The sequence below is a fragment of the Meleagris gallopavo genome, chromosome 1 (assembly GCF_905368555.1).
Source record: "Meleagris gallopavo chromosome 1, MGAL_WU_HG_1.1, whole genome shotgun sequence".
In the NCBI taxonomy this organism is placed as follows: Eukaryota; Metazoa; Chordata; class Aves; order Galliformes; family Phasianidae; genus Meleagris; species Meleagris gallopavo.
This window is the reverse complement of record NC_139404.1, coordinates 177,822,393-177,848,381: the sequence shown is the minus strand read 5'-3', so window position 1 is coordinate 177,848,381 and position 25,989 is coordinate 177,822,393. Positions and strand designations below refer to the sequence as shown.

At 38.1% G+C, this 25,989-nt stretch overlaps 1 protein-coding gene across 1 annotated transcript in view; it reads left to right on the top strand.

The window, feature by feature from the left end:
• Positions 1-25,989, top strand: part of DDX10 (DEAD-box helicase 10) — a 166,331-nt gene that overhangs the window by 45,539 nt on the left and 94,803 nt on the right. Inside the window, exon 13 of the mRNA XM_085216244.1 lies at positions 1,536-1,995. Coding sequence (XP_085072370.1) covers positions 1,536-1,995 — 460 coding nt within the window. The remainder of the gene's footprint in view (positions 1-1,535; positions 1,996-25,989) is intronic.

Genomic DNA, 25,989 nt, shown 5'->3' with positions numbered 1-25,989 from the left:
ACTTGAAGCTTGCTAATCAAAGAACACAGCAAAAGCAATTTTTCTGTTTATTTTGGTTATTAATCAAGCCACCTGGAAAGACTGTTAATTCAGATTTGTATCACTTCAATTGATTTGATTTCTCCTATTTTCAAGTGCTTTGTACATTCTGTCTTCTGAAAACATTTCAAAAGCTTTAAACAAATAATGCATATATTTTCTTCTGAGATTCTGGAGTATTTACTTTTTTTCAGACTATTTTAAGTCATTTTCTGAATCTATTTTACTGTAGAAGAATTCGCTGTGTTGTGCTTTTATGTGTTCCTATAATTCTGAACAAGTTTACTGATGTGGCATGCTTTGCATAAGAATTGGTGTTCTGCAGAAACAATGATAGGTTATTTACAACTGTCTTGTGTTTGAAAAAGGGCTGGAAAGAAAAGCTCATTTATATATGAAGATCTTTTAGTACATCTGAACTTCAAATTGGAAAATCAATTAAGAAATATATTCTGAAGAAACTATTGCATCTAACAATATGGGGAAACTTTCAACAGTTGTAGAATGCTTTTCTCAAAGTATTCTCAGTTTGGAAGATACTATAAAAAAGAGATGTAGTGACCTAAAATCCTCAAGTTTCTTTATGAATTCTTATAATAAAAAGTGTTTGGGGGATTTTTTGTGCACAGATTTGTCTAAGATTATCTGCTATTATTTTCTTAGCAATATTAAACCTCTCTACCTACCCCCAAGATAAGAGCTGTGTTGCTTGGCTTATGGGTCATTTCAGTTCTGGTAATTCTAGTCTTTTTCTGTAGGATGGATAGGAAAAACTGGCAAACATGAGAAATATCTGTTCACATACAGTCTTCTCCTGTTTTGCTCCTGTATAATATTTCTGATTTTTGTCTGTTTATTGTCCGCTTATATAGAGTATTCTCATGGGAATAACTGGGTTTAACAATAGTGCTGTGGCACTCAGTTATACGTGCCACAAAGCCAAGGCTTTGCTGTAGGAGTAAAGGCAGATGGGATTTCTTTTAAGGTATAAATGTCTCTCCCAGAGCTTTTCCTGGAGTTTATCTGTACTGTTTGTTCTTGTTCTTCTGATCACCACGAGATGGTAGGGATGATGTTCTGGGTGTAGTTCTAGCAGCAAAGGATACTGACTTGATCAGTGCTCAGTGTGTGACGTGACATCCGTGTATCTTCAACACCAAATTATATCAGTGTTTCTTCTGCTTATTTCATTGTAGATCACATTTGATTTGCTCTTCCCTGCAGGTTTTCATGTTCTTTGTTTTCTTGGTCTTCTCCTGTGTTATCTCAATTGTTTCATCTTCATTCCTCATTCCTCATTTTCATTTGCATCTTTCAACCTACTGTGTGCTGTTGTGTACCAGACACTATTCTCTAAATATGTTGATCAAAGTGTGTAAGTTTAAACGATCGTAACTAAAATGAAACACTTCAGCTGTTGATGAGGTCTTCTAATTTGGTAAATTTTTTTGTATTTACCTTTCAGATTAATGTATTCGCTTAATTCCATGCTTTAGGTCACTTGGTCTTGCAATGGCACCCCGTGTGAGGTTTCTTCAGAAAGTTCAGAAACAGTTGTCAGCGAAAGAGACATCTGAAGAGAGAAATCCCTTGAAAGAAACAGAGCAAAACAAAAATACCGTCTCCCCACCGAATAAGGAAGGAATGGAAGAACGCAGAATTAATTCAGGTGGAAAGTTGTCTGTTAACAGATCAGAGGAAAAGGAGAGAAGGAAAGAAACTGAACAATATCCTTCTTCCCGTGAAAGCACTGAAGAGAGTGAGTCTGAATGTGAATCAAAAGAGGCATTTGAGGAGGAGGAAAAAGAAGGTGCTTTGGCAAGCCGCGTTCCAAACACAAACTCCATGCAGTTCTTCGAAGATGACGACGATGACGATGATACTAAAGATCTTGATTTGCTGACAGTGAAACGACGGGATGTTTTTGACTTGGAATCTAAAGACAGTCCAGCGCTGGTAAGTGCACTTTACAGTAAGACTTATGAATCTTAATGATTTGATTTTGAACACCCTCTGGAAAGGAGAAAATTCTGCTCTTAGCAGTGCACTTACTTGAAGTCACGTGTGTTGCCCAGAAGTATTAGAGATCAGAATTGCTCCCAGAAGATAAGTGGTGTGACTTACGCTGTTATAATTTTGTATTCCTAGCATAAAATAATATTATTTACATAACATATATCTTATAGTAGTTATAATTTATGAATGTGACCTGAATACTTGACAATTTTTTTACAGAATTCGTGCCTATTTACTATTGCTTTTACCTTCCTGCTACAACCTAGCTACAAACTTTAGTCCTAATTTTGATGATGTGATTGGGTTTGTGACACCAGGAACCAAATTGCTGCACATGATGAGCTGTTTCCTAATACTGATAGTAACAAATAATCTTTACATTAACGTAAAAGATCCAAACCATTAATGTAAAGATCTTCAAAAATTTTCCTTTCAGCAACACCTGAGCTACTAGGAATTGATCCAATATCAGAAAACAAGTGAACATTTCTTATAGAACATGATTATAAAGGCTATTAAAAATAATTATGAAGAGTTGTTATTTCCTTGATCAGGAACTATTAGCTGTACTATTGGGACTATTGGGTTACTCTGTGCTTACTATTCTGAGATAATGTTGTTTTCATTTAATCTTAAATACAATGTCTTAGTAAGGTGTTTTTTCTTTTTTTCCCTTTTCCTTCCATAAAGCACATTTGGTGTGTGTTGTGAATTTTTTGTATCCTTTCCTAGCTAGCAACTAATTCTCTGTAGAAAAGATATCCAAATAGCCATCTGCTTCAGCAAGATGTTTTTTTTAACATGCAAGGGGAGTCTCTCCTGTTAAGCAGCATACTTATTTTTTCAACTGATATTTAGATTTTTTCTTTTTCTGTGCTGTTATTTAACAGCATGGGGCACTTGTCATGAACTTTTGCTAATCAGCCCACTAACTGCATTTATAAACAGCACCCTTCCTTTAGTATTTAGTGTGCATAAAATGGTCTTAGCAGCTACCTGTGTCAAAGCTGAGCACTTGAACTCTCTGCTACCTTCAGGAGGTTGTCACAGTTTCCCATCTGTGGCCAGAAATGTGGAGGAGGATGGGTATACTTAGGGGAATAGGTTAGATTAGGGATTTTGTTTCTGTTCCTCTTGTTCTAAAACTGAATTGTGTGTCCTCTGTCTGCCCATGGCTGGCTAGTGTTAGTAGTTGACAGATCTGAGTGAACATGGCAGGAGCTTGCACGTAGGTTGCTCTGGAAGTAATGCCTCCTATTTATTTTCATGGAAACTATAGCAGGTGCAAAGAGCAAACCAGGGGCCTCCCTGCTCCTTGTACATCTTCTCCTCCAGACCATTCATCATCTTTGCAACCCTTCTTTGGACACGCTGTGATAGTTGTATATCTGTTTTATGTTCTGGTGCCCAAATTTACCTAAACGTGTCTTATTTTTTAGCTTATGGGGTTAGTGAAAAATGCAATGTTTTTATGCATAAAAAGGTCCAATAATCACAGCACGATTAACGTATACTCAGTATTATTTAATTTTTATGTTAACATTATTTAGATTATCCATTTAAAGTGCATTTAACAATATTCGGAATACTGATGTTACAAGGACTTGAAATAATTCCTGGTTAGAAACTTTGTTTTTAATACTAAATTCATGAAATTGGCTGTTGCATTTTCAGATGCATTGAGTGTACTTAAAACATTATTTGTTATAGTACTAAGATTAATCCTATGATTGGTTTATTCTTCATTCTTCTTCTTTATGCTTATCCTTCATTTTATCATCTTGTGCATACAGTCAGACTTGTCTTTTGCTACCAGATTTCCATTTTTACAGTAGAGAATGTTAAACTTCTGAATTTTTAGGTTTGCTGTGAGTCCCTTCTTTCTCTATTGTCCTTTGATTTATGGACTCATAAAGCTCTTCTAGTGAGGTACTGCCTGGTTGAAGATGGTAGTAAGTGTAAGTCTATGGACAGAGGTTTGCCTTAAATGATACTGCAGATTCGGTGGAGTTTGCCTGCAGTTTGAAAGCTGTTGCTTTGGGGAGAAATAGCTTTATCTGTCGTGAATTCTGTTTCAGCTAGTCAACTTATCTTATAATCCAGTACTGTTATTAAAAATGAGATTTTCTTATGCTTCACCGACACACAAACACTGTAAGTTGTTGAAATATTGCAACATGTCTATGTACATTTTTTTGTAAAAGCAGGAAAGAAGGTTCAATTTCCTTATGTTAGAGATTGTATAGGTCTATACCAAGTCTATACCAAGGAGCAGTGAGTGATAGCTTGTTGTAATGTACACTTAGAACATATCAAGGAAACACAGTCTGCACCAAAGCAAGGACATGATCCTCTGAAATTTCTTCTGTGATGTTGGTAAGAAAGTCTGTTACTGTACAGATAACTCAAATCTACTTTTTTTAGGTTGTATTTAGTTTTGATTTCTTTCCTTACTTTGGCTTCTTATTCTGGTAGGGATTTTATTACCTTCTGATCCATGCAGTGAGGTACACTGCTTTTTCTATAATGACGAGATTGGTCAAAATCTATTTGAAGCATCATCTTCCTTTTACCAGCTCTTCTTAACTCATATTCTTGCATGTAAATCCATGTCAAGTGTGTGACCTGGTCTCCTTGGTGCTCTTTTGGAGATGGCAGGCTAGAAGACAACAAAGGAGGCAAAAGGGAAGGGGTGAAGCTGGCTGACTCGAGGTAGTGCTGATTCCCTCAGGGATGGTCCTCTGCTTCTGCTGTAGCAGCATCTGCTATTTGAGAGAACAAAGCTGTTCCTGGGCAGCCTGCTAGAGAGGGAAAGCATTATTCCTTGGAGGCACGTTGCAGGGTTAGCATTCTGGCTGAGTAAATACCTAGGTTGTTTATTTTTTAAATTACAAGTCAATATGCTGATACACCATAAATCCTTCCCACAAAACTGGCCTTAGGTTTCTATCCTATTAACTGCATGCTTGTGTGTTTCCAGTTGAATTGAAGCAAATTACGATTTATATGAAATAAAAAACATTTGCATAGAAGTGAAGTGGGCCTACATTTGGATGTAAAGCAAAGTGCTGTAAAAGCAAAGTGTCATGAAAAAATGTCTTACGTCAGCCGTGAGTGGGAATCAAACCTGCTGATGCACAAAAGTGAGTGCTGAAGGCATCCTATAAAGTGGGTGGAATTGTAAGGAAGTCACAGTTTCTTAGCATGTAGTTGTAATAACTTAAGTATAACTGGAACTTGTTTTTTAAGAAACAATGTGATGTTCAGTTATATCAGATAGAAATCAATATGTCATTGAGGAGTGCCTCTGGAAACTGTCTGTGGAGGCAGTGCTAACCCAGGGACAGGAGTCAGCGAAAACATTTCTTTCTCTTCTTGGACAATTTTTCACATTTTCTTTTTGCCTGTCATCATTAAGTTTAAATAGAACATTTGTGAATTTCTTGTTAAGTTGAAGTGTGTAGCAGGGGCTTTGGAGGCAGTCTTTTGTAAGAACTCGTAATTGGTTTTAGATTCCAGATCTGCTGATTGCTTATTATTTTAAGATAATCTTATTGCTTCTTGGTTGTACTTTCAAGTTTGGCTGCTTTAGCAGCCCTTCTTTTTGTTTCAAATGCATCTTCGGTTTCTTCTCTGTTGATTTCCATTTCAATTAATTTTCTAGAGACTCAGCAAAATCTTCTGTAGTGTATGAAAAATTCACTGTAATTGTTTATTTTGCCTCTAAGGAAGCTTTCCAGATGTTTGTGTCAATTGCTGTGCTGTTCAGGAAAACTGAAAAATCTACAGTATTAAAATCTTGTCTCTGAGTTATGGGTGAGCTACAAACTTCAAATAAACAGCTACATCTCTTAAAATGGTCATCCTAAATGTTTTTAGTCATGTTTCAAATCTAGATATAAAGTATTATTTAGGAATTTCTTTCTAAAATTTGCCCTCCTTATAGATCTCAGCTGTATGTGTTGTAAGCTACTAAGTACTCAATTCTGATGTGGATGATATTGTTTCTGTGAGAAGTTTTACATTTGAAACTGCTTTTGAACCATTGTGAGCTGTGTTTGTTTTGATGTCTGCAGTACACCTTGTGAACTTTTGGTGGCTTCTGTAATGAAGAATGCAGTATAGAAAGATGCTGCATCTGTCAGGGACTTGCTTTTAACCTTTCGGTTACACTCTTTGAGAAGCACAATTCTCCTATGAGCCAGGAAAAGCTTCCTCAGTTTTGATGTCAGTTGCTCGTAAGTCAGTATCTTTTCCAGGATTGTGCTGCTCATCTTCTAGCAGAAATGCTGTTTACGAAATTGCTAATGAATGGAGGATGCTCTTGAACCAAGCAGGACCACCTCTTTATTATAGGTGCTGGGGCTGTGGCTTAAAAACTCCTTAACTCCATGTGCTCTCTAAAGCAGCCTAACAAGTCTTCTCCACTGTGCTGAATCTACTGCAGTATCACACAGATTTCTGTCCTGGCAAGAAAAAGCTGTTTTCAAAGCATTTCTGTGGTTAAGTTACACTGAAGCAATGTGAAGCTCGTATTTAACCACAGAAGTTTTGAAACTGTTTTTTGAAGGTGATCTTTCTGGTATATCTACTGTAGCAGTGTAACACATTGCTTAGGTGCTCATGTTGCAGTGTGTAAGCTGGTTTGAGTTCAGGTTGCAGCAAGGCACACTTTGTCTTTGGATTAAATGAGACCCGAGATGACTGAGATGCATGGTGTTGTATCTCAGAAATTATGAGGGTATCGAATGTTTTAAGGTGAATCATTAAAAACTCCTAGTAGATTATTCAAGCCTGCAGAAATGCCCTCAGTTTCATTGTCCTTAATCACTGATTTATAGCTTTGTGTGATATGTTGCAGTAGTTTCATAGATGAAGATGAGTGAACCAAATACTCAGTATTAAAACTACTTTGTTTTAATCAATATTCTCTGAATCTACAGGATTTGTATATTCTGAAGTGCTGCAATTTCCTTTAAGATTATTAGTGCCTGAATGCTTGCTGGGTGATGGCAATGGCATTATAAATAACTGTGACATACTTTTTGCATGACTGATTTTCTAAAAGTTAAGTGCTAATACTGTAAGATGCTGCTAGAAATTACAGAGCACTAATTTTCAAAGGAAATGCTGTTTCCTGAAATAGTAATAAAGCAGAACAACTGATAAATGCATACTCAACGTATCCCGACAACTGTCAGCAGTGCTTATAGTAAATATCTTGAGAACTATTCCTCAGTTCTTTATGTGGATATCTTCCCTGATGCAGGCATCTGCTGCTGCAAACCTGGCCTAACGAACTGCTCATACATATTTTTAACAAAATTTTGGGGCAGATTTCTGAATTCTTATCTCTCCTGTGCAAAGTTTAGCTGGAATAATTCAGTGACTGTGGAAAGAAAATCATGGTTATGATGAAGATTCATGAGCTGTGAGCCAAAATAAAGATCTCGGTAATTCATTACACTATCACTAATATGCAAATTGTAGTTTAATTACTATTTTAAAGGGAAAATGTGTACTGTTTCCATATTCTGATGTGAAGACTGATAGGAAGAGAGTACAATGATTGCAGAAGGCTGCTGTGTCCCTTGGAGCTAATGCTTCTCATTCCCATGGGACTTTGGTTTGTACAGCTGTGAAGTGATGGGATGGGTGAGCCCAGCACGGGGGCCTCCTGCCTGCTGCATGCTGGGCTCTGCTCCAGCTTGGGTGAAGGAACAACTATGGCCTCTGGGGTAAAGGTCTCTTGAAGGAGCGTTAATCTGAATGAGTGAGAGGAAAATAAAGCAATTAGGGTGACAGCTCCTAGCCTTACTTGTGTCAAAAATAAGTGAGCTATAGATTGCCTTGGGCCAGCCTGGCAGGGAGGTTTTGGTGGTGTCCCATCCTTCATTATCTATAGCATGCTGCTCCTTTGCTAGCTGTCTGCTTATTTCAGTGCAGGGCTGCTGCCCTCTTTGCTTGAATTGCATGCTTTTTAATCCTCCATCAGGAAATGTCCATCTCCTTGGTGCTTGCCAAATCAAGACAGGTTGCCTCTCCTGTTCCTTTGCAGCCCCATTTGCTGTGCATAAATGCTTGAACATTAATGGGGCTGGGCTTGGGCCACGAGATGTCTGGCAAATGTGCCTCTAGAAGCTTGAGGGTGTACAGTAGGAAATCCTTCAAAGCAGTGTATGGATGGGAAAATATGGTGTTTTTAAGTGGTGAAACCCATAGGTGAATGACAGAAGTAGCTTTTTGAGGAGCTAAATGGCAGTATAATTCTTCTCTAGACCCACCCCTTACATGACCAGAACAACAAAGTATTGTTTAAAATGCTGTTTCAGAGTGGAAGTGGAAGAGAAGGAATATGTCAAAGGTACTTCTGCCATGCTGATTTTGCTGTGAGCATGCTGGCAAGAGAAAACAAATGGCTACGTATGTGAAATGGATAGCTAGTGCTACCACAGTACATTCCAAACCAGGGCTGTAGAAGCTGCCCTCCCTGCAGAAGCTGGTGTCTGACCCCTGTGCTGTGCTGCTGGCACACCTACTCACCTACTAAGCTGATGCTTAGAAAGGTTGTTCTTGAAAGCAGAGCTTGACTCTCTGAGGAAGTGCAGCTATTTGTCCTTGTTGACTTCTTAGAGAGATGCTGGTGAAGGACCTTAACGGCTTTCCTGTTTCCCTAATCTCCAGTTCACTGAGCAAAATTAATATTAGTTGCTGTTTTGTTTACATTAACAGTTCCATATCCTTGGCTCGGAGATAAAGAGTGCCTTCAAACACCAGCATTGCTGTGGCAGTTTTCCATCAAGTTCACAATGCAAGGGCAGTGTCTTGCAGAGCATAAAAGGACAACGTGTATTTCTGTCTCCATAGGTCTTCTTTTGTCTTGGTGGAGAAATTATACATCTACCTTATGATTTTGAAAAATACTGTTTTTTTTACAGTAAATCCCTCTTCCCGTATATGCTGTCCTAGTCTGAGTTTTATTGGTCTGTTCTTTGGGTGATAGTTTTCCATTGCTATAGAAATGACAAATTCATGAGGCATCTTTCCAGCCTGATCCCTCAAGAGCCCACATCAGCCCCGTCAGCAGGTTTTTTTGTCTCCCTTAACATCATTTGATGCAGATTTGTACCATTCTTACACATTGATTTTTGAATATATGTTAGTGTGCTGATCACTGCTTCCATTTTGGATCTTGACGATTCATCTAGTATGTAATTTTTTTGCAGATCTTTAGTGCTACAGTAGATACATTTCATGGATATGAAAGGAAGTGATTATCTGGTCTGAGCTCTCCAGGTACCATAACCCTGTTAATTTACTCTGGCACTCCTGTCTTGAATGCAAAAAATTCTGCTTTTGGTTTCAGGAGGCATCTTACCTATATCTGAAGATATGAAGAGATTCAGAATCCACCACTGCTATTAATTTGTTCTATGATTTAACTCAGTGTTAGGGTTGCATTAGAGAGGTGAATGGAGGGGGAAAGGAGGACAGGAGCTGAGAATAGCAAATATTCCTTTGGCTAGCAGGAGAGAATTATTTTAGCATACAAGAATCTGAGAAATGTGATACTGTTATGGAGGAGGTGAATGATATGATATAAATTGAAAGTGCAATGTGCGAATGCAAATTAAGACAGCATTTAGCTTAGGGACACTGCATTACTGAATGTTATCAAATGTTGCAAGTGACTTGGAAGGCATCCCATAGTTCCTTTGGAATTGAGAAGATGGTGTAGGTGTTGAAGGTTGATTATTTTGACTACTGAACTTAAGTCAAGTTTCTGCTGGCTGGGTCAGGCGTTACAATTAGCTCAAGAGGGCAGGCATTAGAACAAAAGGAAGTTTTATGTAGCACATCTGCAGGTAATTTTTCTGTGTTTGGTTTCAAGGTCAGTGTTTACACTAAGCCAAGGAAAAGTTTTGCTTTCATTAGCCAACGTTATTCTTGTGGTCCATTCTCAATCCTTTATAAAATGGTGGAAATGTAAAACATGAATTACTTTAACTTCTGTCCTTTTTCAAGAAGCATTTTATTTTTACTACAGCTGAATTTTTCAGTGGGTCAGTGAAGCTAATCAATCGTGACATTTCTCTGTTATTGCTAGTCTTTTAAAGTGGTTGGAAAAATAGCATCTTCATATTTTAATTTACCTTTGGACACTTTTTAAGACACTTGTAAGCGATAGAAGCCTTCTGAACCCATTTATGATGTGAAGGAGAATGTTGCTAATGATGAAAACTGAGACAGCTGTAATGGAATATTTACTGGATATAGATAGAGATTAATAAATAGTGGTGCAGGACATGCTAATTTTTTTTAGTGGAAAAACATTGGAGAAGGGAAATGTAACTTTTGATGGAGTGTTTCTATCAGATGTGAGCATATCACTGGAATGCAGGCCTTCGTTTCTCATTTGTAGATATTCCTTTTGGTGTTGGAATTTCAGCTAAAAGTAATTTCAAATGAAGCTTTTGTTGTGTACTTGCTTTCCCTGGAAGTGAGGACACGTGCCTGCTTTCATGTGACGTGAGCCCTGTGGTCTCTGAGCTGGGCACTGCTGTACTGGCATTTGTGCTGTGCTCCTGCAGGCAGAGTGGGAACTGGTGTGGCTGAGAAGGCTCTCAGCTGTTGTTTCTCAGCTAGATTAATAGCTAGATTAATTTCTTACCTGTGTGGCTCTACGGATATTTCCTTCACATATCACAAGGTTTTCTTGTACTGTGACTTTGTGACCGTAATACCTGTAGAGCCAGGCGATTCTTCTGATCTTCTTCAGATTCTTCTTACAGGCTGAAAGAGCTGGGATTGTTCAGCCTGGAGAAGGCTGTGAGGTGGCTTTTCAGTTTCCAAATGGGAGCTAAAGAAAGAGGGGACAGACTCTTTAGCAGGGTCTGTGGTGACAGAACAAGGGGAAATGCTTTCAGACTTAAAGAGGGGATATTTAGGTTAGATATAAGGAAAAAGTTTTTTACAGTGAGAGTGGTGGGGCACTGGAACAGGTTGCCCAGCGATGCATTGGATGCCCCAACTCTGGAGACTGTCGAGGTGAGGCTGGATCAGGCCTTTGGCAACACGATGGAGCTGTGGTGTCCCTGTTCACCGCAGGGGAGTTGGACTAGGTGACCTTTAAAGGTCCCTTTAAACTCTGAAGATTCTGTGATTCTGTTCTACTGAAAAAAGATACAGAATAAATTGGAGCAGATCATACTTTACGTCAAGATTTTGTGCCTGTCTCAATGTTAGGAGGGAATCGAGAAAATTATTTTCTTTTGTAGGATATTGGCTATCAGGTCAATATAGCAATTAATAGATGCAAGAAGTATCTTTCTTGGAAAGAAAATACTATGAAGAGGACGAAAGTCAAGGAGCAATCACATTTGCTCGAGTCGTGACATGTGGTAGATTGGAAACCAATTTTTTATTTTCCAGTTGCTTGTTGTTGCTGCTGTTGTGTCCTCGTGATGAAGGCTAAAGGGCAGGACACATCACTGCTTTTGTGCATCTCATCACTGTCTGCTTCTCTGTTTTTTCTTTTTTTTAGTCATAGGAACAGAACACTTTAGCATTCCTTCTGTCCTAGAGGAGTGATTTGTTGCATGGTTCCTGGTGAATTTTATGGTAAATTTGAAGAAACCCCATTAGAAAAGGAGTAATAAGATAAAGAATTGAGCATTTGAGCTAGAGAAACAGATGCCGGTACTGTGGCTTCTAGTTCTCAAGTCTGAATGCTAGGGAGAAGTGAGGTTAAATCTGCAAAAAATTATGAGAAACAATTTTTTGCAAGTGTAACTGTATCTAAAGAGATCTCTTACAGCTGAAAAATCACTAGCTCTTTCCTGAAATTATTCATCTGTAAAAAATATTACTTCTAAGAGATACATTCCACTAAATTACTTTTCGTTTTGGTGGCAGGAAAGCTCAAATCTATCTTAAACTCATTTTATCAAAAACAAATTAATAGAAATTCAGACTGAAGTTCTGTAGAGATGGATGTTCACCCAATTAATGTTCATATTAAACAACCAAACTTTAAAATCTTGGTTATCGATCAAAGTCATCTTTGCGTGTGTTCCAGGTTGTCTTCAGTGATGCTTGTGTAAGGTTTTGGAGGACTTGGGATGAGTTGGGAGGTGATCTACAGCTGTGGAACTGAGCAGAGGGACTGCAGGAAACAGAACATGTGGTAGAAGCGTTCACTTTCAGAAATGATGTGGGTGCATACACAAAGAAAGAGGAGGAGAGTAATGTTCCAGGTTGGGATTTGTGAGGGGGAAGGAAAATCGGTAGCTACACTAATAATGCTTCAGCATCAGTAAAACTGAGTATTTTACATCTACAAGATTTTCTTTAAGAGTAAAACCAAACTTTCATATTCTTAATTCTCTTGTGCCCTTTTGATCTAGTCCTTTAGAATTTTGTGGAAGGAAGGGATGCCATTCAGAGGGACCTCAACAGGCTTGAAAGGTGGGCCTGGGTGAAACTAATGAGGTTCAACACAGCAGAGTGCCTATATGGATGTGGGCAATGTGACGGAATGCACAAGTCTAGCTATGTGCTTAAACATATAAATTTTACTGTGAGGTGACTAGAGTTCTTCAATCATGAGAAATTATGCTGTGGTTAAGAGTGATAAGAGAAACCTGGTCAGTATTTTTAATTGTGAACCCATTACTGCTTTGTTCTCCCATGTCTGGTTTGCTCACTCCTGGAGCACGGTTTTCCTGCTGCATAAAATACCCATTTTTCTTGCACAAAGGTTGCTTACAATTCCTGAGGCAGTTCTGTGTTTGCTAATGTCCCGTTTGTGAACTGAGTGTCTGAAGCTCCGCTTGATTGCATTTGCAAAACGATGGAGAAATTTTATAGGTCTAAAGCTTTCATCTCGTGTTAACCTGTAATATGAATATGAATTGTGTACTCAGGCTTATGAAACAAACATCCTTTCCTTTTTTAATTCTTTCTATAGATCTTAACAGGTGAAAATTCTACCTGATGATCTCTACTGTGCTCTGAAAGCAAGATTTCCTGTTGGATCAGTGAATTATAACTGAGTTTTGCTGCCTTGAGAACTTTTGCCTTGCCTTCTCCTTCAGTGGAGAGGCTGAAATCCATTAATGAGAGTGGCTGAGGACTTTCTATCTGTCTGCTATTCACATGGACCTTCCTGAAACCCAAATGAAGTGTACAGCCTACTGAATTTGCCATGCTCAATCCAAAATGACTTGGTACAAAATAGAAATTCAGTGCTTGTGCTGTGAGACCTGGGGCATCTGAATGTCAAACTCTATCTGATGAAATTGCATTCTTCTCCTGCTTTAATAGGATTGTGAGGATAATATAGTTTAAATTTATAGTTGTCATAAGGATAAGGTCAGCAAGTAGATCAGAGATGAATTGGAATTGACCCTGTTTTCTTTTCACTTGAGTTAATTTACTGACTAGGCTACCAGGCTTCCAGGAGTCAGTCCATGACTAAATTGTGTGACAGATGGGAGTTGTCTTAAGCATTTAAAAATATATTTATATCTTCATAAAATATTTAACCCTTATGTATACTATATGTACAAAGTGTATTTCATGCATAAAGATATAGATCTTATATATTGATTTATACATATTTCATTTATATACTTGTATATGCATACGTGTGCATTTGTGTATAAATGAAAAAACCACTGCCCAGATAATTCTGCCCCCACTGTCTTTCCTAAGAAAGTTTACTATTTAGTCCCTGAACTTAGCACATTTTACACGAGGTTAATTTTGCCATTTAAGTGACTAGAGCCTAATGATGAATGTTTTAATTTCTGTGGTACTTCTTGCTCAGCTAGGAGTAACAAACTGCGATAGCGATTCTTCTTCGTTGAGTTTTGTGATTGTCTGTGATTGCCTCTGGACGCAGTGCAGTCAGCAAGGGCTGCAGAGAAATAGTGTTTGCCTCTTTCAGGCAATTTTGGTATTGAAGATAATTCACATGATAGTTGTAGGATAAACTGATACAGTTGTACAGAAGCTGTGCCTCGCTTCACGGTCCCCTCTCTCATACTTTATACACGTTGTTTTTCCTTTCATTAGTTCTGACTCAGTCACAAAAACAAGAGGTGGCTGACTCAGAAGAAGGATTTCTTACAGCTCAGTTTTCTTTCTGCGAAAAGAGAAATCTGCCCACTCTCCCTTCTTCATGTTTATTTTAAAATGTCAGTCATTAGATTCTTGGGAAAGTAAGTTGCCACCATCTTGAGTTTATTTTTCTACATAATTAGGTTTGATGCAAAGATTCCTGAGAACAGCTGTATTTTGTTAACTCTCTCTCAAGAGTAATTGTAGCAGCACAAACAATCCAGTTTAACTTCTCCATCCATTGGGAGGCTTTAGGATAGGGTTATATGTTAACCTCTATAACGTAAGAAGGAAGCAGACCTCAGGAAAACCAAGTGATCCCTTCTGGATTTTTCAACCTGTGTTTATATTTATCCTTCAGTTCAAGTGGCTGTAGTGAGTAAATATGGTGCATGCCCATTGTGTGACAGGAGGGGCAGGATGAGACATGGAATCATAGACTGGTGGTTTGGGTTGGAAGTGACCATAAAGACCATCAAGTTCCAACCCTCTGACTCAGGCAGGGGCACCTACCCACTAGACTATGTTTCCCAAAGTGCCATCCATCCTGGTCCCTCCAGGCTTCTCAGGGCAGCCTGTGCCAGTGCCTCACCACTCCCAACTCTAATTTGTAATTTATTTGTACGTTATATATGCACACATACATTTATAAATTACATGTAAAAATTTGTAAATGATACCTAAGATGACTTAAATCTAAACATTAATGGGAGTTTACCAGTGGCAGTTAGAGTTTTCTACTTTTTTGGGGATATGAGTTATTTAAAAAATGTATATACTGTTAATACTTCACCTTTTTATTGGTAGTTATTTCTTGGTATTTCTTGGTAGTTAAAGTGATGGAACCTACTTTTGTTTCATGCAAAATCTTTTGCAACTCTTTGACTTCATTTTGCGAACACCTGTCACTTTCACTTTTTATACTGGACTGGCAAAACCCCAAATTGTCGATGAATAAATAAATTCTAAGATCTGAGTGGTCTGCTTGCACCAGAAAGCTTTGGGGGCTAGCTGCATACGGAGCAGGCAATGGTTCTAATTACTGGGTCTAGACTAATTTGGCTATTCTGACAATGAGTTATTGATGAAAGCTCCTAAACTTTCATCAAATAAAAGTCTGAAAAATGAAAACTTTGTCTATCCACTAACTCCAGAGAGATTCAAATTTAAGATACTGATAATCCCAGCTGTGTAGTCAGTAATGTCCCAAGCTGTTCCACAGCTGCATTTAGCAGCTGACTGTGGTAGGCGCTGATGAATGGTAGCCAACAAAAGACATCATCTTTCATACTATTTGGGAAAAACCCTCTCTATGCAAGTTTTTGAAGAGTCGCCCAACACAAAGCATTTGAGAAGGTATAGGAGCAGTGATGGCCTCCTTTATTGGCCATACAGGCATTGCCAGGTGGCACACAGCGCAGTGCCGTGTTCAATTAATGTGTTGTCTTCGGCAGATGAGCTACTCAGTTCTTGGAGCTATGCAGTAACATGGTTTTTCTTTCAAGTGTCTTAAAGGCATTGAGATACACGAGTAAAGGTGGATGAAAATTCTGGGCAGATGTGCTTACTTCAGAAAGGGATATAGAGAGAAAGGGTTTGTTTTGGAAAGCACTGGGGACTGTTCTGCTTAGCACTGGGGCGCATCCCCTGCCTTTCTGCCCTTTTTGCAAAGTGTTTATATGGATGTTCAGGCCTAAAAGGCTGTTCCTAAGTGCATTCATAGATTTGCACATCAATGTATCTGAGACAAGCAAGGGTCTTTACACACCTTTGAAAAAAAACAGTATGCTTTTAGATTTTGAGGTGATAAATTGTAGCTATCTTTGGTATGCTTGGATAATTACAGTAATGGAAGCAGTATTTGTTCTGGTATTAAAGATACAGACAGACAAACCAACTTGCTTTACTTATGTGCTGGCCACATGGCATTCTGCAGCCCGTCATGGTAAGTGCCGGATGTTTCAGTGCTGAATGGCTCCAGTGGACCCAGTAAAAACTACTTTTAGGCTTAGGGATAAAATTGGCATACTGATGTTTTTGTTTGTTTAAAAAAAAAACAACAACAGGCAAACATACCAAAATACCTCAGACCTAACTGCATCCTTCCACTCTTCTTAAATATGAAGGAAATCTCCCTTCAAAATTGTACTTCAAAAAAAAACAAACAACATTTTGCTGAAAAGGACATTCAATATTTCGCAAGCAATCTAGAGCATTTATTTTCAGCTTTAACAGTTTTTAAGAAAACAAAAGCATGGAGAGAGAGGTTAAATAAATTCTTTTTTCCTATTTTTTTCCCTGTTAGTTATAGTTAGTTATTATTATATCCAAACACACTGGTAGTTTCTGTAAAATCTGATGCATTTTTGATCATGCTGAGTTCCTGGTATCAGCTGCTCTGTGTGATTTTCACAATCTAATTAGATATTGTATGAGAAAGTATTTCCTGCCTTTAGTTTAGATTGTGACTTTTTAATTTCATATAGTGTCATTTTCTCGTGCTGTGAAACAGAGTGCATCTCTTCACTTATTAAATTATATACATTGCCAAATTCTTAATGTATTTCTTCTTTTCAGAGACAAAGATTTGCAATGATTTCATTTTCTCTATGTAAAAGTTATTTTAGATTTTCTCCATTCCAGTCTGCCTTCTCTAAACTTACAGTAATTACTTCTCAACAAAGAAAGAACAAGTTCACCAGGAAATCCAAATAAATGTTGTTACAAAGTAGTAGTTGTGAAGCATGGACTTCTGGGAGGTTTGTAGCCTGGAGAAATAATTATTTCACTTTCTTCAAGAGCGTATTCATTTGTTCTGGTTACATTTATGCTCCTTTCATTCTAATGAAGAAATCATTGACTGAAGATTATATTGCATAAACCATAAAGCTGTTGGTCTAATTTGTGTTCTCATGCTGAAGTTGCACAGTCAGAAGCATCCAAACAAAGAGAAGTGGCAAAAATCCCTTGCTTGACACGCAGAATAGGACTGTGGTTATAAATAAAGTACAAGAAATCGGGAAGCAGATAGATATTTGCAATACAAAGTTGTACATACTGAAGTAGCAAGTAGTGCTAGCTACTTCTGCTGAGCACAAAATAATTCTCCACTGTCTCAAAGAAGTGGATAGCCTTACCAGGTATGTTCCATGAGTTAGCATTTAAAATGTTCTAGAACTCCTTTACTTTATGATTCTGCATATATCTATGTGTTAAGATATGCTAAACATAAAAGGTAATACTGTAGCTTTCATTAAATTAAAGGCTAGAATAAAATGCATTAGAGAGATCTAATAGAACCTTAGATTAACTTCTTCCAGCAGTAGGAGATAGGAAGTAAATTGGCACATTTTATCTACATAATTTCCCAGGAGAAATATTAAGAGTTAAAATCTGTACTGTTACAATGAAAAAACCAATACATATTTAACTGTGGTACTGGAAGGACTACTGGCTGAATTTGTCCGTGGAAAAAAAGACACTCATGAGTCCTTCTTTAAGAAAGTGTTCTAAATATCTGTTGATTGTTAACTGATTGGCTTTTTGAATTAATTTTAAGATGAAATTTCCAGTTTCACTTAGTAATTTAGGATAACAAGTAGTAACATTTGAGAATCAGTAAGTCATGAAGCGAAATCAGAGGTTTACTGGAACAAAAGTACCGATGTTAAAGATCCTTTGCATCTATGACTCTTCGCATAACCATAATTATATGCTGCTAATCTGCTAGAAATAATTGTGAACTTCTTGACACTGGTAAGCCCCATGCAAAGGAGAAGGAAGAAGCTTTCTTTCATTGTTCTTCTTTTAGATGGAGACCAGAAAATGAGTTCTGTCATGAACATCTTTCTCATTTAGCTTCAGAGTTACATGCTAGCTAGAGCTATCTTACTTAAAGCCTTGAAAGTTTAGCAGTTATTCCGTACTTCATTTTAAGCAATTTCCCCTTCTTAGAAGGAAGGATTTTTGTTGCAAACTTCTAAATTAGGAATCAGTATTCTTCATTAGCTGGAGGGTGTTTTTATTTTTAATTACTGTGTAGCATGTGCTTAGACATCATTTGTATTCCTGAAGGGTATTAATTTTGAGCAGTTACTTGGCAGACAAGATTGAGAGAGGAAGCGCAATGCTGAAAGCATTCTTACAAAACTGTCTGAGTGGGCAGTGATGTTTGGGTAATAAAGAGGATAGGAACGTATTTTCTGGTGCGATGGGGAGAGAGTGATGGATATGAAATACACAGCACAGTCTAGAGAGCATTATTCCTGCTGTGCAGTGAGCAGTGAAGTCTGTGGTGGCTGTACCCTGAGATGAGCTTATTGATTCCGCTTTGGTATCAGATGTTGGGTTGACTTGATTTAGTTGCCATGCTGATTTCATTGACTCCCATGCATGTATGGTAAAGCGCAGTTCCCTAAGACGTGTCTCCTAATCTAGAAAAGGAAGAGCTGAACCAACCTGCAGATGTTATTTCTCTGTCAAATGGTGCAGTTAAGTCCTGAATTTCTTCTTGTTTGCCTACTGACAGGTCTCACTGTGCATGACTTTGAGTGGAACTTCCAAGTGTGTTGCTTGGGGAGGTGTTTGGCCTTGCATCAGTGGGCTGCTTTAGGAGAGCAATAGTAGCTGTATGTCAGCGTTGAGTCAGAGTTCCTCATGGATAAAATAGTTTTGAGCTATATGCTGGCACCTGCACGGAGAGTTTACCATATTAAACTCTGATTCTCATTGTGAGACATGTAATGTGTTTTAATGAGCCCCTTTAATTCACTTTTGATTGCTAGTCTAGACAAAATCCAGTGAATAAACTTATATCCATTATAACTGTTGGAAATACCATTTATCTTTGTATGGTTGTAGTGTGATGTTCCCTAAAGTCTTTTCTGGCTTAATTTGTTGTAGTAACATATCACGTTGTAGATGCTGGCACTCACCAAACAAGCTAATTAAAAGGAAATTCTCTCTTTTGTAAATGTTGTGAATAATTTAAGCTTCAGAATTTCCTTCTTAACCATTTGGTACTTTTCTTTCATTTGCTTCAGCAATGTCTGGTTGCTAAAGATTTTCAGATGAAGAACTCAGGAGAAAATATATTGAGAGGTTGGATCAGTGTTGATAATGCACTTTTCTGCATGCAATTTTTTAGCCTGGGCAGCGTTGCTTTTTTAATTGGTGCCTGAAATTTTGTTCCTCAGCCAGCAGAAAGCTCCTTCATGTGAGGAAGAGCCACGTTCCCTTGCTGATCTTCCACCTCAATTATCTCATTCCCTTGTGCTGAAAAGGAAATGCGTTAAGAAAAATTCTTTGGGGAATGTTAGTTTTATATATACTGTGTATACATAACTTGAGGGTTTTCATTACCCTAGTTTTGTCTTTTGATTCTGATGGCAATTCGGGAGAAAACGTGAGAACAGAAATCGATACAAAGTGGTTGAATAACTTAAACTGGGTGTTTTATAAGGGGAGATGGAAATTAAAAGCGTGGTATTACACTGTGTGTTGGCTTGCCATACATTCATGTGCGTCTTTGCCATTGAGAATTTTCAGATTGAGTTCTTTTGTGGGATGGGATTTTGGGAACCAGTCATGCAATGAAGCTGTGGTCACACATGACATGTTCACATGCCTTTTACACACCTGTCTTCTAGAATCATAGAATCCTTAGAGTTGGAAGGGACCTTTAAAAGTCATCTAGTACTACTCCCGTGCAATGAACAGGGACATGCACAGCTTAATCAGGTTGCCCAGGGCCTGATCCAGCCTTGCCTTGAAAGTCTCCAGGGATGGGGCATCAATCACATCACTAGGCAACCTGTTCCAGTGCCTTCGTCAGATACCACAAGGATAGGAGGGAAGCCTTTCTTCCCCTTTGTTTCATTTATAGAAAAGTCTTGTTTCACAGCTGTAGATCACAACGATAAAGGATGAAGTTGTAGCTGGTACTTTGGTGTTTTTGTATTCAGAGGGAGCAAGCAGTGAGCTGTGAAGTAGAGTTAGTAGAATTTGGTTTTACTTTTTACAATCTTACCAAAGGGAGTTAATGTGCCCTTGGAATGCTGCTTTAAAACAAATATTTTGTGTTCTTTCCACCTCTTGTGAAAGGAAACAACTATAGTGCTGGAAAGCCTATGTAATTCAGGTGTTGTTAGATGCACAGTGAGACCTGACCTTAAATACAGTTTAGTGCATGATAAAGATGACTTGGTACACCATTGCCTGTAACTTTTCCTGGCAAATTCGTTGCTAAATATAACCTTTGACAGGAAACCCTGAATAATTTCACAGCTGTGAGAAACAAGAAAAAGTAACCTATATGTACAGTGTAAAGAGCTGTAGTTTGAAATATAAATGGATCATTTATTTTGACACTAGCTATATGTATGCAAATCTTTGGAATCCTCTTGTTCCCTGCATAAAAGTGAAGCCTGGTAACTTCATAGCAATAGCTTTTTTATGGGAAGTTTTATGAAAATGTTGCAGTCCATTGTTACGCCTAAATCAGTTCTGTGATACAGGCTGAAGTACTGCAGGTTATTTGGCAAACAGAGACAATACCTTGACCTTGGCAACTGGCTGAGTATTATAGCCTCATACATAAATTTGAATGCTGGGGTTGCCAGACTGCTGCCTGTACATTCCTGTTGCTGGCATTTTGGGTGCTCAGCAAGGTAAGCTCCTGTGGTAGGTAGTTTCTCTTTTTCCTTACTGCACATTGCTGTGAATAGGCAATACATTTTTGAAAGTTTATGTACAATTTGAGAGCTTCTCTCTTCTAAGCAATGTCGAAACCCCCCCAAAAAGCACAGATCTGGTCTCTGTACTTTCTCAGAAGGTATTCATTCCCTTTGAATGAACTTGAGTCAACTCATCTGGTCCAGACCCTGTATTATTTGAGTGTGATTGGTACTTACATGCCTGAAATAGGAATAACATTAATAAGTAACTTTGTATATATAACCTTAAATGTAATAACTTTGTGTACCACTTCTGTGTCTGATGATCCTCTTCTCAGAAATCTTGTCACAGCTGCAGGGCCAGCCACCTGGCATTAGCTACCAGTGTATTTCCTTGCTTTCACTTGAGTATTAAGATGTACTTGAATAGACCAAAAGTTTAAGAGCACTTTGTGCAGGGTGTTATCAAATAATTGAATTTGTAATTTTGTAGTTTACTGAACTCCGTGAGTATACTTGTCTCAGTGATGTGTCCCAAGGGATGCTTTTATTGCACATTGAATGGCAATCTAAGTGCTCTACTCAGCCACCTTAATGAGTGGGCTGAGCATGCGATTGCAGAATGAAGCTGTTACTGACAACAGGCTCTGTTTAGATTTGGTTAGAGCAGTAAATAAAAGGTACATAATTTGCATAAGCTTGTTAAGTGCTGTTCTTGAAGAACAGCAATAATTTCAGATGCTGTTTGTTGTGCTGACAGCTGATCCATTTACAAATTAGATATTGAGAAGGGTTACAGTGAAAGGATGAAGGTTCCAGTCTGCTCCACAGGAGTCTCAGGAAAATGCAGGAAGTGTTGAGTTATCCTGTGAGGAATAAGAGTCCAGTCTATACAAATTATCAGAGGTGAGCAGAAAAAGCAGTTTATACTGGTACTGTAGTTTGGAAAGTAAGGTTATTTCAAGTATTTCTAATCTCTTGCATAAAGAGATTTAGTTAGCTCAGCATAAATTGCATGGGGATAACTATTTTAACTAAGAGTTTACATGTTTGATTTTATGCCTAAAATAAACCCAAATGAATCTCAATGAAATTGGCTCCGTGTTATTTGCACTGCTTTGATTAAAAGTTTCACAACAAACCTCTGTTTGAACCACTCAGACTTCTGTGAGGAAAAGGCTCTTGTGATTTATGGTCTTTCTTGGAGTGGCTGATTGAAAAAGTTCAATATATCATTCTTGTTAAATAGAAGGTTTCTGTATGACATCTCTTCCAAAAGAAAGAAAAAAGAAAAAAAGTGACTTTTAGATTAACTTGATTTGAAAAAGTCAGTGGAAAATATCATACCTAAGACAAAAGTAAACTTTCCTGTGAATCTTTATGTCATTCAAATTTCTCATTCAGGTGTCCTCTATATGAGGCCTCCTCTTCTGTTTCCTTTCTGTTCCAGAGGATGACACAGTGGCAGTGCCTTTGAAAATCTATGTTTAGGCCTTGCATGCCACTGTATCCCCAAAATAGAAAAGTTTTGTTGATAAGCCTAGTTATGAAATAAGTGTATTAAAATCTTCTCTTTCATTCGGAGATGGGAAGTTCATCTCTCTTGAATCATGTGCCAACATGTGCTCAGTACAGAGCTTTAACTTTTACTTAAGAGGTCTCCAGCAAATGTTTGTAGTTTTGTTGTTCTTTAATTAAAAATGCATAGAAGATTTTTCAGTGCAAGGAGTCTTGAAAAATATAGACGAGTATAGAAAAATAAGCTGCAGAAACAGAGACTTGCACTGTTTTATAAACCTTCATTATTCTAAGAAAATATTTGTCATAGCTTAAGCAGATTTTAATTTGCAGAATAGACAAACTTTATTCTAAATCAACATTGGATTGTGTTCTTCTGGCTTGAAATTGTGATTTTATTAATACTGTGTAATTAGAATAACAAGTGGAAAATTAGGACTCAGCATTTGGGTATAGTTTTGGTGATGTATTCCAGGATGTATTTTGTGTGCTCATCCAGCCTGCAAGTGTGCATAACTTCTTTGGCTTTTGGCTATTGAAACTGAAATTAACAAAGGCCTATTGTACAGGTGCTACATGACAGTCAGCAATAGGTGTTGACTTTGTGGTAATGATTCAAGCTATAATTTCCTGTGATCTCCAGACACAGTGAATTGTTTCTGTGTCACAGAAATGCTGTAACAGATGTAGGTTGTATTTATTGAATGCTATCTGATTTGAAAATGTAGTATGCCTTGATTAACATCTGATCATTGCCTCTGCAGTTCTTAGTTCTGTGCCTTGGTTTGTGTGGAAGTGCTTGTAGCATTGCCCCTGTGACTGAGAGTCTGATAGAAATAACCGAGCAAGCCTGACGCACAGGCTTGCTTAATCCTCCATTTCCTTTCTTGTAGCACGGCAAGCAAAAGGCAAGATTTGCTACTGATTTCAGAATTGTTCTGCCATGCACTCTGGGATTATCACGGTTCTCTTTTTTTTCTTGACTTTATGTCCAGTTTTAGGCAGAAATTGAAGTAGACAACAGTGCATGCTGGTGTAGGTGCCTGTGCAGATGCTGAGTTAAAACTTACAGATCTTTGTCTGCTTCTTCAGGTTGCTATGTTTTTCCCTCATATAGATTGACACTCCGTTGGCTTCAGGAGACTGTGTGTGCAGATCCTCCCAGAAAGATCAAAATTGCCAGTCTGTTCCTAAAATGGGTCCAGTTTTGAAAATGTTATATTCTTGTAGTGCTGTTATGAAAACAGCAAAATGTTGAAAGAGCAGAAATATGTTCTTTTGAAAATAATGTGAGATAATAGCAATCGTCTAGTTTCAAAACTAACTCGTTAAGTAAAAAGATCTTTTTAAAGTAATTGTTAACACTTAAAATAAAGCAAAAATAGGTATCTACATCCTTGTATGTATTTTATTCTTCTTAAATGTATAGCTTTGAATCACATGGTTGGGGAAAAAAAAAGAAAAAAAAGAGGGGAATTTCTTTGGATTCCCTAAGATTGCATGGACTTCAGCACCAAGTCAGAATGCTTGTCTTGTTCCATGTAGCACATACAGCTTCCTGGTCTCATACATGTTTCTGTCAGAAGGGTGTTGGAAAACCTGAAGTACTCACTATCAAACCTGAAATTAGTTTTGCTGACCCATCTACTTGTAAGGATGGTTTGTTATAAATAGGAAACAAAAGCCCCTTATATCAGTACAAAATTCTTTATATAAGCATATGAATTGTAAAAGCAAAAGGATTGTTTCCTTATTTGAGACCTGGTGCATTGCTCAGGTGCTTTGTTCTGAAGGCAAGCTTGGTGCTTTGTGTTTTGCTTCCTTAGAAACAACGCCAGAAAGCCTGCAGTTCTTACTCCGAATCCTTGCACTGCTCATGCAGTGACTGTGCTCTCAGTGTAAAATCAGAATTGAGCACTGGGTTCGGTAAAGTGTTAAAGTTGTCTCACGTGTGGAACGTGACTCACTTGTCAGATTTGCACATTGTATTTCCCTGTAGCTAAAGAAGGTTTTATGCCTTCTGCACGGGTGCTTTTCAGGTCACCCAATGACTGCGTGCAGCCACATCTGATGGCATGGTGGGAAAGAAAGGGTGCAATGTGACCACACGTCAGCTGGGGGTCCTGGTGGAAAACAGAGCTAGCTGTCATCAATTGCTGTGGCCTCTTGTGTGTCCCTTTTGCAGGAAGCATCGTTTGCTGCATATGTTGTTGCCTCAGTCACCTGAAGAGGAGGCTACTGACATATCCAAGCTTGCTGCCTTCTACTTCAATAGTGCCAAGCATTTTTACAGGTGGGAACATGTCTTTCCATCTCCACAAGGTCATAACGTTCTGTCAAACATTTTGTGAACTTTAACAGAGGTATGTTTAATGTATATGAGAGTGAGTCATTGTCCACACAAATGGATTTCTTGGCCATCTCCCCTTAAAGGATGCTCATACACGATCAGATTAACCTTTAAAATATTTAGACTTCTATTTTCTGACTGACTATATAACGTTTTATATAGACAAGATATAAATTCAAGAGCAAAAGTTTAACGAAGGCACATTGCACCCATACAAAATACATGAGGAGTTTTAATAATCTGAAATAGTCTTCACTTGTTGCATTAGGAAAAGCAATACCTTTAAGTACCCAGTCCCTGCTATATTTTGGTGCTTTTGGTCCAGTAGGACTTTGCTTTCTTGAGAATTATTCACTGTGCCAGAAATCTTCTTGATGAGGTTTTGGTAATGACATGTCCTAACATTGTTTAGTTCTAAAGATTATGAACCTTTCTGGCAGGGTAGCCCTGTAACACAGATGTCTCTCATTCAAGTCTGAATAAATTTTCTCTCTAGCATATTGCCTTTGTTTCTCAAAAACCCTCTGATCCTGTTTTATTGAGTGCCTGCTGTTAGTGAGTTCAGCAGGCCTAATTCTTGTACATAGGATGAATTCGGTGATGAGCCAAGTAGTTATGGATTAGTTTCATAGGAACTAACATTGCAATTGGAAGGAGATCTTTGTAAGTAGCTTGCAGGGCTTTTTTGGTGTGCAAAATGAGTTTAGCTAGTAAATACTGCTTCATGCTGTCAGTGTTTTCTGGCCCTTAAACGATCATTTCTACCAAAATATAGATCAGTGTGTTAACATTTTCTCCTGTGTGTGACAGCACGTAGACAGGTTGTGTTCTTTAGAAGACTGTATACCAAGCTGGCATGATGAGAGAGGGCATATACGAACTGGCAAGGCACTTAACATCCATGAAATGTGCTGACTCCTGCTTTTGTTTCTTGATAGAGTGGAAGTATAGAATTACCCAATTCTGTGGCAGCAGAAGCAAGCAGTAGGAGTGAATCTGCCGTATCAATTTATTTTCGTGTTTGGGAATGCAGAAATTAGGTGAATATGTGCATACCTATTCCTGAGAGTATGTAGGCATATACTTTTGGTAGACAGTTTGTGTGTTCAGTAGGTGTTAAGGTCAGTTTCTTCTGACCCAGTCTAGTCCCAGTAGTGATTAAGGCAGACATTGAGGTTAGAGCGCTGTCCCAGTATTAATGATAAATAACGTGCTCTTGCTGATGTCTTTACTGCATATAAACAAGTCATGACCCTTATTGACTTCAGC